The sequence below is a fragment of the Oreochromis niloticus genome, linkage group LG22 (genome assembly GCF_001858045.2).
Source record: "Oreochromis niloticus isolate F11D_XX linkage group LG22, O_niloticus_UMD_NMBU, whole genome shotgun sequence".
In the NCBI taxonomy this organism is placed as follows: Eukaryota; Metazoa; Chordata; class Actinopteri; order Cichliformes; family Cichlidae; genus Oreochromis; species Oreochromis niloticus.
In genome coordinates, this window is record NC_031985.2 from 15,310,549 (window position 1) to 15,328,841 (window position 18,293).

At 42.0% G+C, this 18,293-nt stretch overlaps 1 protein-coding gene across 1 annotated transcript in view; it reads left to right on the forward strand.

The window, feature by feature from the left end:
- Positions 1-18,293, forward strand: part of ext1b (exostosin glycosyltransferase 1b) — a 129,303-nt gene that overhangs the window by 100,277 nt on the left and 10,733 nt on the right. Inside the window, exons 6-7 of the mRNA XM_019350800.2 lie at positions 3,195-3,313; positions 8,732-8,827. Coding sequence (XP_019206345.1) covers positions 3,195-3,313; positions 8,732-8,827 — 215 coding nt within the window. The remainder of the gene's footprint in view (positions 1-3,194; positions 3,314-8,731; positions 8,828-18,293) is intronic.

Consider the following 18,293-nt stretch of genomic DNA (forward strand, 5'->3'; position numbering starts at 1 on the left):
CATGCATATTTAAGAATAATAATAATACCCTGAGCAAAAATACTCATCCATCTCTAAAAATTAAAATATCATAAAAAAGTTTCCTTTTTCATAATTTAACTAAAAAAAATTAAATAAAAAAAAAGTAAACTTTCATATGCTCTGTATTTTCGTGTTTATTCCAATGACTGTCTTTATAGAAATCCAGTATCTAATATTATTAGAATGTTTAGTTTTGAGTTTAACTACTGTTAAAGAAACTAAATACTGTTGATCTGTTAGTACATGTAACAACAATCATGGGGAAAAGTCCATTTAAGAATTTGGGAGCTCTCCACAAGGACTGGGTGGATGCTGGTGTTGAGTATCGATTAATTTGTGTTAAGACAGAGAGACGATGTCAGATGATCTTACCTGGTCCTCTGTGTTTTATCAGGTCCAAAGTCAATGCAGCCATCTACTGGGATAGTTTAGAGCACTTCAAGCCTCCATCTGCTGACAGGCTTTGTGGAGATTTCTTTTTCCAGCAGGAGTCCTGCCTACAGCACCAAAACGATTTACATGTACTTTTGAGTCATCATGTTACTGTTTTACTGAATTGACACAGCAGAAAGAAAAGCATATTTACTATATTTATTTATTTTTCATTAACTCACCTATTATAATTTTATTAAGGCTGAGTTCTTCATAGTATCGCCGTTGTGTCCGTTTGCGTATGTATTTGCCTAGGCAGAGGGATTTTCAGCCAACCCAAACGTGCTCCCATGCGCTCCAAAATCCTAACAGGATGTTCCTTGACACGGATGACACTGTGCGTCAGTCTAATGTTGATTTGTATACAAGTGTACTCACACAGGGGAGGGAGGGGCAGCAGAATTCACCCAGAATGCAAGAAGTGTAACTGTAACAGTAAAAATAACAAAGTGAATATAAAACTGATACTTTGTTAGAATTGACGTGGTTACACGAAACCTCAGTCGAGAAAAAAATAGTCACAGTCAATAGTTTTTATCTCTCCAGCTCACTGCTTTATCTCTCACTTTGTGTCCGGTAAAACTTCTGTATTGAGACGCACCGAAACACATCAATAATGTTTGAGCATCTCATTCATAAAAATATCAGCAGTAAAATTAAAATGGGCTTCTCTCTTCTGGGAAGGCTTTGGAAAGTGGCTGCAAGGATTTCCTGTCATCCGTTCTCATCAGTATTATTAATGTCAGCCACAGATGTTGGTCTGGCTGTCAACCCTAATGTTTTGGATGGGGTTGAGGTCAGGGCCAGGCTCAGAAGCCAAACCAAAGTGGGACTGATGGGGCTTGGCTTTCCACTCTGGGTAACAGGATAAACCTTAAAGTGTCACAAGATGATTGTTGGAGTAATGATAAAATTATGCGACAAAACATTCGTTTTTTTATTTGGACTTTTGCTGTTTTGTTGTGAAATTTTGGCCAGTTTTGCTTTTTATGTCTTCAAATTTTTTATTTTAGTGCTTCTCAACACTTATAGTGGGACAAAGATGACCACAGTTTGGAGTGAAACTTATGGTCTCAGTCACACAGGCAAGAGACCGGGTGGTGACTGTCGCTAGTGAAAAATGTGTCATCCCTGACCAGCTTGTGTGTGTCTGCCGAGAGCATACTGAATCAATAACTTCCTGATTCCTTTGGTCGCTTGCAGATTGCCCCCATTGCCTGCATGAAAGACGACTTCAAACAATTGCTAACTAATCAATGTTTGCTTGTTCAGTTTCACAAACACGAGAAGTTGGTGAGGTTTTACAAACAACGAGCTACCACGGCAAGTTGCTACTGACCAAAGCTATCGTGATGAGGTTTTCACCTAGCAACAGCCAGCAACCACTTGCCAACCAGTCAGGAAATACACATTTTTTGCCAAGCATCCATAGTTGGGGTTCACAGACCAGTCTTTAGGCCTGCTTGACTTGGGAGTAGCACTTGATTTCACAGCGACTGCCACAACAACCATCAGCAACCACTCACAGCTGACCAGAGAATACTGATGGTTGCCAGGTGGTCTCCAACCGGTCTCTCAGTCCCACATACGATTTATGTAGGAGAAAAACACAAACAAGTTTGTAGGAGCAGTCATGTTGCATTTTTTTTTCTATAACATTCAACTATATGTATATTTGTTTTTTGCAAATAAAAGCCAAACAAATTATGAATCACAGGCCTGATGCTGTTGTATTAAAACAATCCGTAATTGGTACTTAGTTTAAAGTGTCGACTCTATCTAGTATACAATCCATACAGTATTTCTTAGACAAGGAGGGTCATTGTAAGTAGGAAACTGCCTCAAATTGCTGAATCAGTCTTTAATCTGCCTGGCGTACTGCTTTAAAGTTTTAGCCAAAGAAATGTGTAATGTGCTGATGCCGGATGAGATAAAAGCCACTGAGCATCATGTGCTAAGAGGCAGAAAACAGCATGCACATTCAAAATATAGAATATGCTGCGTGATAATAATCCTGCTCCTGGTTTTCTTCAATGTTTCATGAAAGTCTGTTTATGAGCTTGTTACGGTTTTACATCCCTAGGTGTTAAAAAAGTCGGCAGTCTCTCTACTTTTTATTACAAATCTAAAGGATAGTTTACCAAGTTTGAACACAGCGTACTATATTCCTCTTCATAAAAGTTGCTCAGTGGCGGAAAGGAGACTCATCTAATGCTGTCTCCTCCCCGCCATGCTTTGCTGCCTTGGATTAGATTAGATTTAAATTAGGAAAACTTGGACGTCCTCTATGATCCGTCTTGCTCAATATCTTATTTCCTCCTCATTTTCAGCCTCAATTACTCTATCAAGTCAGACTGAATTTAAAGTCACATCAGCAGTTAGCAGTCGTGTGTTTATTGGGTTGCTGATACAGCTGAGGAGTTTTTAAAATGAAATATTCAGTGATCAAAAGATCTGGCATTTTCAAAACACATTAACAATGTTGAATATTTTAAGAGGGGTTTGAAAAACTTCCATCGCTGACAATTATATAATCTGTGCCTCTGAACTGCTGACATGCTGGTTTTAAGGAACAGCTTTCACTGAATATGTGAGGTGTTTGGAAATGCAGAGCTTCGGTTCTCACTCGGCTTTGCTCTTTTCAAAAGCCTGAAATTGCATTGATGGGCTGACAGTCTGCTCTTTTTAATGTTTTTGTTCAAAAATGCATTAATGATTGTTTTCTGTCTGTTGCGTTTCAGGTATTAGACCGTACCCGAAGTTCACAGCTGTCATCCATGCCGTCTCCCCTCTGGTGTCCCAGTCCCAGCCCATACTCAAGCTCCTGGCGGCCGTGGCCAAGTCCCAGTACTGTGCACAGGTACACGATTTGAGTGTTTGTGTGTTTGATTGTTCGCTCATTATCTCAAGAATCCTCCACTCATCTCCACCGCGCGTCTGCCAAATTGTGCCGCGTTATGCGGCTCGCTCGTACGGCTATTTTGCGATCGTATTTTCCAACCAGGGCAGCAGCAGAGCTCATCCTCCATCCCCGTGTGCTTGTGTGTTAACTCCGGTGGATTGAATTAGAGCAGCAGTTTGTAGCGGTGCTACATCTGTCTCCATGGCAGCCAAACCCCCTTCAGCACAGCTGGAGATGGCATGTATCGATTCCCCTGCTTGCTCCTTACTAAAGCGGGAAATGAAATGGAATTTGCTCCCTGATGGCTGGTTTTTGTGTTTGCCTGAGTGTGTGGGTGTATATATGTGTGTGTGTGTGTGTGTGTGTTTTTGTTTGTTTCTGCGACCAGCAGAATGTATGACCAAGTGAGTTTGTATTTTGTGTAGGAGGAATGCATTTTGGATAGAAGTACATGGATGTGTGTTGGTACAGGATTGTAGGGCATGTTAATAGTATCTTTTTGTTTGCTCCATCTTTAAGGCACTTCTTGTTTGTAATTATAAAGCCCACTTGCATGCATGCTGTATTTAAGGCATGATGTAGCTTGGATCATGGTTATTTTCTCCTGGAAATATCGCTCATCATGAATCACTCTCTTTCATGTAAACATGTTGATTCTACATCTGACCTTATTCACTGATGCCTTATGGCCATTTTTGCCCGTATCTGTTACTGTGATCACTGCCCCACTGATGGACACAACAGCTTGTCTAAAATAAATAACAGTTTATTAATGTCCGGATTTCTTAGCTTGTCCATCCATCTTCTTATATTTATCCAATTCAGGGTCATGGTGAGACTGGAGTCTATCCCAGCTGTCATAGGGTGAGAGGTGTGATATACCCTGGACAGGTTGCCAGTCTGCTGCAGGGTTAGAGAGGCCATTAAGCTTGCTGTTCTCTCCCTGGCAAACGGCACCGTAAAACAAAAGATGTGTCAGATCCGTCAGCACAAGCCCGCCGGTCGTGCATCCCTTGATTTTTGAAACCTCACTCGTTGTGCCGCTGCAGCCAGGTTGAAGACGTGAGTGTTTACAGCCATGTCAGCTTTTACAGCTGTTTTAATGATACATCGGTACAGAAGCTCAGAGTTTGAATCTCTGAGCTTCTGTACTGATGTATCATTAAAACAGAGGGAGATGTCACACCAGTTTCAAAAGATGAGACTTTTTGGAACAAAGCTTTGAAAGACTTTCAAAATAATTGTCTAATTTCTTTTCTTCTCTTTTTGAATTCTTCTTAGAGGTGTGCACATCGATGCAAATATCAATAGTGCTGATGCAAGTGCCAGTATTGGTTTCAGATCAATACTTTGTTTCTCTGCTTTGCATTTAGCCCACTGACTTTTAAAAATATTTTTCTTTAATATTTTTATAAATGAAAAATACACCTCAAACATACACTGTGAAAAACGTTGATTGTCATGTGTATTTATTTATAGCCTGTAGCACAGTTAAATTACAGAAGCTGAGCCCAAAAGCTTTAGAGACGGGCACGTTTACATTCAAGGTGGCCAAAAAACACAGTTTCAGAATACATGAAAAACCCAAAGGTGTCTTTTGTTGTATTAACTTAAAATTAATCTTAATTGACGAGCCTTGTTTTAATCCAGAGGGATCACTGGTATAAGCAGTTGACTTCAGACCCGATGACTTAAAAAACCTCCTTCTCCTCCTAAGTCAACATTAATAATTTTTATAATAACAACTACATTGACAGAAGAGAAGTGCCACTAGAAAAGCTTGAAAGTTGGAGACTGATTTAAGAGTCTCGCTGGTTAATGATATTTAAATGTTGCCCCTGCTGTCTTATGTCAGCAGTGTGGCTTCAACAAATAAGCAAAGTTAAGATTTACATTTCCAGACTGTGTAACTCAGAGGGGGCGGCATTATTTTTAACGGCACTGAAATGTAATTTTGGCGAAGTCACTTAAAAATGTCGACCGATATCATCTGGAAAAAAGCAAAAGTAAAAAAATTGAACTTGATTATAAAAAATATTTATGTGTGTTAAGAAGATTATAAGGCTGAGCCCAGCAGTCAATGCTGCCTCTGCTGAACATTTCATTGTTTTAGTGAGAAGAATGGGTGTTTAATATTCAGCCCTTCCTCAGTGTGGTGAAACCCAGCTGCACGTCCTATCGTCGACACACTTTCACAGACGCATCCTCTCATAGCAGCAGGCTGAATGAGTACATGCTCCCCTCCTATTATTTTTACGGAGGTGCTTTTGTGTTTGCATTCCTCTGGCTGTGCATGCAGAGTGGAGAGCCAGGTACGCAGCCGGAGTGTTTTCTTCCACTCTCAGCGTGAGGAGAGAAGGAGAGAAGGAGAGGAGAGGAAGAGCAGGGCTGCTGGGCTATGAGGGGATGAGCAAAAGGATATAAATAAATGAATGGAGGGGACAGAATGAAAGAACAGAGAGGGTGGAGGAGGCTAAATTGGACACAAGAAAGCTTTTGAAGCACATTCTGACAGCCTCCCGCTGTGTGTGTGTGTGTGCTCATGTGTGAATGTGTTCACGCACATTCTTGTGGGAAGCGTTTTTTCCTCTCGCGCTGCAGACACACAACAGCTCCTTCACCATTTTTCCTGCAGTCATATAGGCGCACACATGCACAGATACACAGCCTCCACCGGCACCCCTTGGGAGCTGGTGAGCTGACAGAGACACCATCTGTCTTTCTAATCAAACAGGAATAGAAGGCTGTAACAGCTCAGCTCTGTGTGTGTGTGTGTGTGCACATGCATGCATGCATGCATGCAGACTGCATACCTGTTGTTGTTGTCTAACAATGATGGGCATTTTCTCCATCCAGATTTGGCGTCATGAGTGTTTTTGTTCGCTGATAATGTTGAGATGATTTTGCAATTCATGAAACAGCTGAACATCATCTTCTTTCTCCTCACACAGCTGCCGTAGACACATGGAAACACCTTAGCTCAGATATCTGAATAGCTACCAGCGCATAATTTGGCAGGTCCAGTCAGGGTGCAGAGACCCCGAGGGGAACCGCTGCGTGTGACGCAGTTAATGTCAGGATAATGTGAAACTTTATTGATCCCTGCAGGGAAATTCTTATGGGTTGCCTCCATCAGGGACGCCTGAGCACGGTGTCAGCCGCAGCTCTGCACACTGGAACTGGGATGGATTAATTTGCTCACTTGTTCAAGGACATTCCAGCAGGGCAGATGTTAGCTGGCACACAGCAACTGAGCACAACAGGACTGGATGTTGCTGATGGGGCCCTATCAGTTTCTTCTTTACCAGCTGGGTATTAACTACACACTGCAGGCTATGGTTTCATCAGCTTAAAGGGAAAATCTAAAAAAAAAAAGGATTAAACTTGCAAGTCACAGACAAAAAGTCAGTGTCTCTGATGCTTGATGATGCATGCAAATAAAAGTCTCAAGAGTTCAGAGTACAGGAAAGAGAAGCAAGCATCTGCCCCAGGTTGACAGGAAGTTTGACAGATGCTAAATGGACTGATTTTTATATATATATATGTCTAGCCCTTTTCCACTCTATTCTCATTCACCCATTCACACACATACAGGCACTTTTTTTTTTTACACCTAAGTGCTTTCTATCTAACATTTACACTCAGATGAACGCGCCAACACAGAGTTCGGTATCTCGCCCAACGATATTCCGGCATACAGACTGCACCAGCTGGGGGGTCGGACCACCAACCTTCCAATTTGTAGATGACCTGCTCCAATTCCTGAGCTACCACAGCCACCCTTAGACCAAAACAAAAATATCTCGAAAAAACCAATCAAAATACTAAGATTCAGTGCAAACACTGTAACACGGAGTAAAAAAGGCAGACTACCAAGGAAATTGCTTCCTGTTAAACCAACTGCTGATTTCAGTGTAAACCTTTTAGCTTAAATGATAGCATTTTTGGAGGCATGAGGAAGCGTTTTGGGATGAGAGTGGTGGAGAGCCAAGTTGCAGCAAATGCAAACCACGTCTACAGTGTGTATGGGTGCACTGCACAAACATGGCTGTCTGCTAATCAGCTTTTATATATAAAATAATAATAATAATAATACTAGAATTGCGCCCATTCGTTGCACTCACAGCAGGCTGTACTATTTGCCAAATAGCTACTTTCTTTTAATCCTCAAAAGACACCAACAATAATGGTCTCCATTTTCTCCTTGGATGTTACTGATGATGTGCTACTTAACCTTTAACTGCACCAACCACTTTACTTGCTTTTGTTGGAAGACACTGACTTGTCTGCAAACACCTCGCCAACTACTCACTAAGCCGTAGTTAAACTGGAAAAAGTGTGACGCAAACCACCTTGAAGGTAAAAGCTGCGCCTTTTAAACACGTCAGCACAAGTTTCACTGCCACGCTGTGGTTAGTTGGCAAGTGTTTGCAAAAAAGATGCCATTTTTTAATGCAACTGCAAGCAACCAAAGCAATGACAAGGAGATTTGTGCTGCAGCACCCAGTAACCACACATGATCCGATCAGTCCTCAGTGACTGGAAGTTGCCTGGGGGTTGGTATGATTGAGGCCTTAGGCAGCAATGCTTGCTATATGTTGCATCTAGTTTATGCAACAGTTGTAGCTTAGAGCAGAGATGAGCAGGTTGTTCTTAACTCATTTACTGTTTTTAATTATTTTTAATTTTGAAATGCAGAGAAAACCTTCCAAAGTCTTTAAATCCAGAATAACATAACCATGTTTGGCTTACTGCAGTTCCACGGCGACATCCAAAGTTTGACAGGCACGCCACGTCCAGCTAGAGGAGTTTAGTGAGCTTGTGTCGCCACATTATTCCACATCAAATTTAAGATGCATGAGAAGAATGGGTTGAGATATAAGGATGTAACTGTGTGTGTAAATGTGTGTGTAAGGTCAGCGAGGATCGTGTCATATTTGGGTGTGTGTGTGTGTATTTTTCATCAAATATTAATGAGGCCCGCCGTCGTCGTGCAGCGAATCGGCTGACCTGCAGGTCATATAAAACATGATGTGACTGTGGCTGGGAACATGACTTTTTAATCTGAAAACATCATCTAAAGGGAGGTGGAGCATCACGGGGATGTAGCATTAAGAAGGACAACCTGATAATGCAACGAGATCGACTACAGACCGAAATGTAAAAAGCACGCTGGGGACATAATTGGAAATATTTTATCACTTCAGCTGCCCTTTTGTCTCTTAAACGTTTAATCAGCTTGTAATAAGGTGACATTTGCTGGCTGCGGAGCACATAAATGTCGCCTGCTTAGGCCAGTTCATTCTGTTTGGGTTTGAGGAGCTGAATTAGATTCAGTGCACAAGTAAAACTTCCTTTGTTTGTTCTCTCTTTCAGATCATCGTCCTGTGGAACTGTGACAAGCCTCTCCCTGCAAAGCACCGCTGGCCCGCCACCTCAGTGCCCGTCATCGTGATCGAGGGGGAGAATAAGGTGAGCCGCGCGCGCTCGGCCTCTCGGTTACCTCAAAGCCGTGATCCCGATCATTTCTAATTACCTAGCTCGTCTTACACATATATTCTCTGTAAAGCTACTGAATCTTCAGACATTTTATTCAGTGTGAGAGTTTCGGGGAGTTAATGAGTTTCGATTTGTGTCGCAATGATTCCATTAGAGGACAGTTTGTGTGGTTTTAATTAAAGCTCAGTAATGAGAATAATATACACTGAAAACAGAAGGCCTGAAAGGCTAATGCATATTGTGTATTGGAATGATAAGGTGGTAATAATGGCTAAGTGCACCGGCAGAGTAGCTCTACTTTGATCGGAACCAAATATCCAATTAGCTAAAGAAAGTGACAAAATCATTGCAGAGTAACAATTCAGCCATAATCTGCAACATAAATGCACTTAGAGCATTTACTTTTCTTCATCGTTCATCCATTTAAAACTTTTTAGGACTGTAAATATAGGCTATTTATAAAAGATGGAGCCTGAGTCTGTAAATCTGTATTCTTTTTAGCAGCCAACAGGGGGCAACACCTCTGGTTGCAGCTGTGAATCAGATTGGATACAAATGTATGAGGACATGACTCAACCACTCATTTTATATATGATTATATATGATCTCAGTAAACATTTCCCTGATGAGTTTGGGTTCTTAATCTCTGGTTTTTAGTGATTGTAATTTTTAAAAGTGCTCTTGAGCAATAGTCCTCTAGTCTTTCTTTGAACATTTGCTGCTTTTTCAGTCCAGTCCCTGCTCCTGACCATTTCCTTTGTTTGGTAAGCATTAACAGTAACCTGTGAATCATATGAGTCAAGCATAAAAAAGGCACAATGGATAAACCAGCGTTGTGTCCACTCATAACAAACAAGCTAGCAAAGAGCCTGTTTCAAATTGTATCTTTAGCCACTTTGTTACTTGTAACCTGTCACAATAACACGTTATTTGTCCAATTTCTTTAGTTGCACCATTGAAAAATACCACACACCGTTTTGACAGGCATGAAAAGTTGTATTTTTGCACCAGTGAGGTGATTCCCAAAAAGACATTAGCATGCAGGGTGTCCTTAAAAGATTTGAGGAAAGTGCACAAATGGAGAACAAAAGAAGAAGAAACTATAAAAGACCTGACGCAAGACCCAAGAGATGCATCTGGCCCTTCATTCGATCCAGCTACTGTTCACTGAAGCATCATCAGAAATGTATGGAAGCCCGTTTCTGCCACTAAAAAAAAAAAAAAAAAAAAGGATCCATAGCTCAAAATTTTGAGTTGTTTTCTCAAAATTTTGACTTATCAACTCGAAATGTCAACTTATAAACTCAAAGTTTCAAGCTAGCGCCGCCAATCAGTAATCTACGTGAATGACATCATTTCCTTGTTACCCAGAAGCTGAAGCCCTCAGCTACAAATGCTACAGCTAAGCTACCAGTATTACAGCCAGTCATGAATGCACAGATTGCTGAGTATTTTCAATGTGGCTTCACAAATGATGAAATCATTGGCGTTACTGTCAGCAAACGTATTCTCGAAAGCGCCATGTTGTTATACATTGGTAGCTCATGATCCGGTTTTGAGTGCACATTCTTCTGCGCCATATCCTTCTGGGTAACAAGAAAAAGACGTCAATTACGTAGATTGCTGATTGGCAGCGCTAGCTCGAAATTTCGAGCTACTTTTCTCAAAATTTCAAGTTAATAAGTCGAAATTTTGAAAAAATAACTCGAAGGCAGTGTCTCATTGGATGTGTCCATCATTTATATACAGTATATGACTGAAACTAAAAATGGTGTTTTTGTCGTAGATTAGAAAATAGGGACAACTGCCTGTTAAAACACTTCTATGAAACTATGAAAAGAAACAAACCTTTCCCTCTGATATTTCTCTTGAAAGAAGAATAATCGTCTAAATAAAATATAAAAAATTCTATTTAATCAGTTAAATAAATCAACAGCTCAGTTCCCTTAAATTGACACGCCGTTAAAAGTGACAAATTTGTTTAATTCTGAAATCTTCTCTTTGAAAATGTTTCCACACAGACGGCAAGAAAAAGCTTTCGACGATGGGTAATGTGCATAAAAGCTATGTTTACCAGTGGGCGTCAATTTTCTCAGCATGTCAGCTTAGAGATATTTTTCCCTCTGTTATGACTGTCGGTGTCATAAAATGCATATTTTTCCGGGTTTTTAAGTAAACCCTCCAGCGAGACGTAACCCAGAGCATGCCTCAGTGGCATTTATTATGACATCCGCATTAGGCTTTTATGCTGAAGGTACTGCCCCGTGAAAAGCATTGCTGTGTTTACCTTAACCTCCCTCTGACCTCTAATTGTACGAGTCAAAGGTCAAACGTGGACACGCAGTTTGACATTTGAATTTAAACTCAGATCCGAGCTGGCTTGTTCCTTTTTCAAAGAGCGTCTTTGAGGTGTTTTTTGAGAGGGAAGTGGGATCTGTTGCTCGGCTGTATTCCTGGACATCAGACTCATCCGGAGCCCTCCTTTCCCCTTCTCCCTCCGAGGACTTAACTTCACCTGCCAATCAGGGAAAGTGGCTTTCACATCAGTGTCAGTCACTCGGCGGTAGGCTGGGTTTATGGTTTACCTCTCCCCGTGGCTCTGAGTGGTTTCTCCCAAGCTGTCAATCACAGTGGGAAGCCTCTGCGTGTAGCTGTGTTGCTTGTGAAAAGCGAGCAGAACGGGCTTAGCGCACTGCTGTTGTGTGTGTTTATGTGCGTGCGCCAGGCAGCCTGTGGTTTGTTGTGGTTGTGGCGTTTTATGTGTTTACCGTGGTGAGCCAAGCTGTGTTCCTCCACCCCACAGAGCGCGAGCGAGAGAGAGAGCGTTCGTCATCCCTCTCGCCTTTTCCCTGCCACTTTTTTCCCCCCTTATCCCATCTCTGCTTCATTCCTTCCCTCACTCACACATCCGCTGTTTTTATCATTACTCTTTCTTTTATCGTGTTTTTGCTTCTGTCTATCTCTGCATCTCTTTCTCCCCACCTTCTTTTCTTGCTTGTTGTCCTGGATGTTACCAGAAGTGTAGAAATATTGACGTCATGAGTCGTGGTTGGAAGAATCGCCAAATTCGCTTCCTTTTGTGGTTTTTACGTCTTCTCACGTCTTTGCGTATGCGAGGATGAATTGTGGCATGTTGTTTTTCCGCAGAAAGGAAATCTTTAAAATAAAGCAGTTTTAGCAGATCCAAGTTTTCCCTCAAAAAAATGAACCACTTTATTAGGTACAGCCTAATAACGTGGACCTTCTTTTGCCTTCAGAGCTGCCCCAGTTCCTGCCGGTGCCGCAAACATTCCTCAGACATTTGTTGCACGTCAATGATGTGAATCTCCTGTTGCACCACATCTTTTAGACTTTGATCTGGGCTTGGAGCTTATTTGAGTGCATTGAACTGATTGGTGTGGTTAAGAAACCAGTTTGAGGTAATTTTGAGCTTTGTGACATGGTGAGTTATCCTGCTGAAAGCAGCTATCTGAAGATAGTACACAAAGGATGGGCAGAGACCAAACAGCGAAAAATGTACCAAGAAAATCCCACACCATTACATAACCAGGATGGATCCAGGCTTTAATGTTATCTGCGTCTAATTCTGATCTCACCATTTGAGGTTGTCATAGAAACGGAGACTCATCTGACCAGGAAACATTGTTCAAATCTTCTGTTGTGCAGTTTTGGTGACCCCGTGTGAACTGTGGCCTCAGGTTCCTGTTCTTAGCTGACATGAAGGTTCAACATGTTGTGTGTTCGGAGATGCTCTTCTGCATACCTTGGCTGTAGTGAGTGGTTATTTGAGCTTTCTTCTTATCAGCTTGAAGCAGTCTGGCCATTTTCCTCTGACCTCTCACATCAACAAGGCGTTTCTTACAGATTACTGGAAATTTCTTTTCTTTTTAGCGCCGTTCTCTGTAAACCCCAGAGATGCTTTTGTGGGATAATCCCAGCGGATGAGCAGTTTCCGAAACAGACCAGCCCATCCAGTGCCAACAACCATGCCACATTCAGAGTCAATTAAATCACGTTTTCCCCAATCTGATGCTCAGCTTTAACTTCAGCAGATCACCTTGACCACACCTACATGCCCAAGAGAATTAATTTCCTGCCATGTGATTGCACAAAACGAGCAGTTGTACCTAATAGAGTGGCTGTCGAGTCTGCAGTATTTCTCTATTAAATGAGTCCAAGCAAACTGCTGTAACTTTCCACTTCTTATTCTGTTGTGGGCAATTAAACTCCTGTTAAACACCATGCAAGACAAGCACAAGCCTCCTAAAGCTGAACAAATCAGCTTAACAAAACTCACTGGAAAAGCTTTTCCATCTGAAGAAAAGGGAAAGAGAGAAAATTTTGCTTACTGGCAGCTTTTTGTGTTTACATGTGAGGGCCCGTGGGTCAACACTTGATAAGGTGAAGATAATTTGAAGCCCCAAAGAAGAAAATTACAGGATGCACGGTGTGCAGTTTCCATTGCAGTTTAATGAAAACTGTGGAAGGTGCTCCACAAACTGAGCGTAACACCCTGGAAAACAAGGACTAGTTTTTTTTCCCTTTCACAGCGCTTCGCCCAGCGCCTCCACCTCCTCCTGCAGTGTTGGTAGTTAAAAGATAAGTCCAAGAAAAATAAAACAAATAAGTTGATCCTTCTTCAGCTTTGTATTTATTCTTCTATCGGCGGCATTATATAAACACGTCAGTGAATCACACTAATGCACTGGATGGCATGTTTTGGCATTAAAGTGAACATGGCCGCTGCGATAATCCCACACACCCCGCACTCCTGCTGCTGCAAATACCCACCAGAGCGCTGAATAGTTATTAACGCGAGCCGTTCCAAACAAGTCCAGTGCCCAGCTGTTTCAGGAAATTGCGTTTTTCCTTTAATAATATTAAATTATGGATTTGGTATTGTGTTTTTTTGGGGGGGGGGTTTTAGGATGTGTGCCTTCATTTGAAAGCTTGGCTCTAGTACCACAGACATGTGGTTGCATTGTTGGTTTTGGTTTGTTTGAGGGATTTGTCGACAGTGCGGAAAAAAACACCGAATAATACAGATTTTATCCTTCAACCACATCCTGTCTTTTCCTCCCTCTGTCGTCTTCTCACGGTGGCCAACAAAATCTGGTTTGTGACTGTTGGTTTAAGCCGTGCGAGGATCCTGGCAGCACTTGATATGGTTTACATGCACTGGTGGTCCTCCCTTCCGACGTTCCCTACGTCTCTCTCCTCTGCTGCTGTCCTTTAGAGAGGAGGTGAAGTGCTGCAGGCAGATTCCTGCTGCAAGAGCTCACATTCCTGGAGAGAACCAGGAAGCCCCAGGCTAATATGTCTCACTTCTAACATTACAAACCATCTGGGGCCTGGAAACATCAGCTTCTCATCCTCTCTTTGTCTCTTTTCGTCTCTTTCAGTATTCGCTGTTTGTCTCGCTGTCACTTCCTCGCCTCCTGTCTCCTATCCCTGGTCTTACTCCTCTGCCTCTTTGCTGGTATCCTCTATGTGTCTTTCTGGTGGGAAAACAAGTGGGGGGGGCACGGAGCAGAGAGACGGGGTTGTTTTGTTTCTCGCTTTATGCCCGCAGGACATCATGGCAGTAATGACGACAATGAAATGAGAGGGAGGGTACCGCTTCTCGTCTTTCTTCTCATTTTCTCTCCAGCGTTTTTTCATCTTTTGCTGTCACTCACGCACCTCGGCTCTTCCACCCCGTTCGCATGTGATCGACAGCAGAAATTGTTGCCGCCGCTGGAGTATTTTCGGGAAGATGGGAAGTAGACGGCACTTGGCCGGACAGGCTGTTCCCATCGCTGTCGGGGCTCCACCGTGTGAGCGGGAGTGTGATGAATTTTAGAATTGCTGTGTGAGCAACATTTAAAGAACTATAAGAATTTTAAGAATCTCAGTTCGCATTCCCATAGGAATAAACACAAATGCTGTGTTTATGAGATTTTCTCCCTGGCGTCTACTGCAGCCACCTTCAGTTGCTGCGTGTTTGTGGGTCTCTCTGCCTCCAGTTTGGTATTTAATAACTGAAAAACACGCTCTGAGGTCAAATGACTTAAAAAGCAAAGAATATCTTTGCCTTGAGAAACTCTTGGGTTGCTTTTGGAGTTTGCTTTGGGTCGTAATCCATTTGCAGTGTGAAGCGCTGTCTGGTCAGCTCTGCAGCGTTCGGCTGAAGCTGAGCAGAGAGCATAGCTCAGTACACTTTAGAGTTCATCCCGCTGCTTCTATCAGGAGTCACATCATCAATAAACACTAGTGACCCAGTTCCACTGGCAGCCATACACGTCTATGCCATAACACTACCTCCACCATGCTTGACAGATGATGTGGTGTGCTTTGGTTCCTGGCTGTTTCTGGTTCAAGTTAATATTGGTTTCATCTTATTGTTATGAAATTTAGCAAGGGGTTGATTTTCCTGCAAGCTCACCGGGTAGCAACTCCTGAATCCCAAAGAAGTACATCAGAAGAAACTCTGCTTATTGTCTTTGATTGTAAAAGAGACCACAACTGACAAAATGAGTGACTGAGACCCTAAACGCACCAGGAAGGGCATTGCTATAGCTCACCTGGTTAAGCAGGTGGCCCATATGCAACAGGCTCTGAGCATTTCCTGCATGTCCTTCCCACACACTCTGCTTTCCTGTCTACATATAATAACCAGGTTTAAGGTATTCCACCTGTCATAACCAGATGCTACATCTGCCTGTGTCTGTGGTTTTAGAGCAGTTTGTTAACAATTTAGATTTCCCTTAGCATGAAAATGGGGTCATTAACATTATTTTTCTCTACACTCATAAAAATTAACTCATAAAGTTTAAGTCAAGGCACCAAGAGTCCAACCACAGACTCGTAATCTTTACATTACAGCACACCTGCATGTCTTGGAATATTTATTTAAAAAACTCAAATAAAGAGCATATATTAGGTCCTCACTTTTTTTTGATTCTGCTAAAAATTAAAACAGATATTGGACTTAATTTAAATAATATGAACATTTATATAGTAAAACAATTTTTAATTTACATATATTTGCACATAAATGACTGAAGTCTTATTTTATACTCCTTTAGGCTTTTTAAATTGAGTTCAAGTGTTTTCCTTCTTGTATTAAAATGTTTGTTTCACCTAATAATCAGCTGAATTTGAAGATTTTCAAAAAGTCCCTTGAGTCATCCAGTAAAACTGGTCACGTGCTTTTCTCCTGTTATCTAAAGGACCTGGCAGACAAGCCAAGTCTGCACGCTGTGCAAATCGGTTCTGATTTAAGTGTTCCTTTTGTTTGTAGGACTAAGTGCATGGTCACACTGCTTGTACAATAAAAGTTATCAGGAGCTGGAGCACTACAGTAGATAAGAGGCTTTCTGCAGCTTGACTGCAAAACCAGAATTTTTGGGAGGGGTTTGGTTGTTCTGTTGTTTTTGGTGCCCTTCGCCTGCAGAAGTGATAAAGACCCGTTGAGAGTGAGGTCAGCAGTGACGCTCGGCAGGCAGACAATGGCAGGTGTTTACAGAGAAACGAGGTCAACTTTGACCACTCTTAAATGTAAATGTAATGGCTTTTCTGTGCAGGCGGTGCTTTAAAAGAACAAGAATCCTCAGAGAGGCCTGACCTTCAGAGCCGCGCTGAATAACTAAACAACGCTGCGTGAGAGTGTCTACATCTATGCGACGTGTATCTCGATATGTCCGTGCGCATTAAAGCTGTGCGTTTCTCTGCTGTTTTCTATTTGCGTGGGAGGCGGTTCGAGTTCGAGCGCACATGCAGATTACGACACACACGCTCTTTTGTCACTGAGAAACCGCTGTTTTCTCATCCGAATGCCTTTCATCACAGCCAAAGACCAAACAAGTCTAAATATCCTCAAGATGTTGATCTTTCCATCCACCCACCAAACCTCATCCACGAACACTCTCTCTGCCTCCAGTAAATATTCAAGGACCGTCATGCATTATACAGTTGGGTTTCATCCACTATTAAATATACATATTGTGTTTTCAACAGCGGCTGAGATAAAGTAAATTTGGGCCACATGTAAGACACATGACTCACACTAAGGTGTCTGACTACATTTGGGTGTTTTTATTGATTTAAAAGAGCGAGTCGACCCTGCAGCAGTAATGGAAACTAGTATCAGCACTATCTCTGTAGCAAACGGCAGGGTGCAGCCTGCAGTAAAGCGTAGGATATTGGCTTTTCTCTCATTCGCTGTGCACCGCTATTTGTTGATGTCATGGCTTGTTGTCTCCTCTGAATCTCATGAATTTGTGAGGGATCATTAAAAATGCATGCGGCAGATATTGAGAGCAAAAAGGAATTTTTATTCCAAGATTTATCTCAAGGTGAAACTCTGCATTTAGCACTGGGGTCTGGTGAGCTTTGGGTAGCGACTCAGAGCGGGTGGGCTCGTCTGCAGTGCTCCGGGTACACGAGGGGAAACAATGACTGGAGAGTGCACCACGAGCAAAATGACTGCGACTGTTTGTGATAAACTTGGGATATTGTTGCCCTTGAAATAGTTGACTTCAAAGATGGGGACCAGGTCTGTGATCACTTGCTGACTTGATGATGATCACATGGCAGTAAGACGGAGTTTAGTCTGCTCTTGGTTTGCTGTCCGTTTGCATTTGAATGAGGTAAAGTTGGCAGTTAAGTGCAAACTGTTTGTGGTAGTTAGGTGATTAACTTAACTGTCATATATCTTGGATAAATCGGCAGCAGTTGCAAATCTTTTTCCATCTACATGCAAGAAATTCACATTTATTACTTCCTTTCAGACTCCAGCCAGAGCTGATGAGACTAGCAACAGCACTTCAGAAATTCCTCCACAAATAGTGACGTAGATGCTGCAGGATAGCAAATTAACTCCATTGCATATAAGAATATAACCAGAATCCAACCAGTTGGCAACCAGTTCAGTCCCCTATTGCAAAGAGATACATCGTTGCTCTTATATCTGATTCTGTTTGAGTGCAACGTGTTGGCAGTTATTTGCCATTAGACAAGTTTCCCACCAGGTGACCTGTGCAGTGGCCTTGCAATCAAACGTGGTCAGCCAGGCCTAGAGGATGTTGCAAACGCTGGTAACCAGTTGCAAAAGCAAGAAAGTTTAATGCAATCATCAGGCAAGCACCAATTTATTTATTTACTCCCAAGTAGGTTGCCATCCTGTTTTTACTGTATTGTGACTGAGCTATACAGCAGCTATAAGTGCTATTTTTAGAATAATAACTACTTGCATGTGATTTTCATGAGCTCTACTTTCAGCTTTTTAGCAACTTTCAGCAGATTTGGGAGTTACTAGCCTCAATTTTACCGTTTTACTTTAGTGTCAACATGTGCAGTCTCACTTTGAAGCCATTTTCTGCTACAGTAAAACCTCTAATCATCAACTTTAGTTTGATGCTTGTTACTGAGGTTGGTAGCACAAACCAAGCAAATAGCT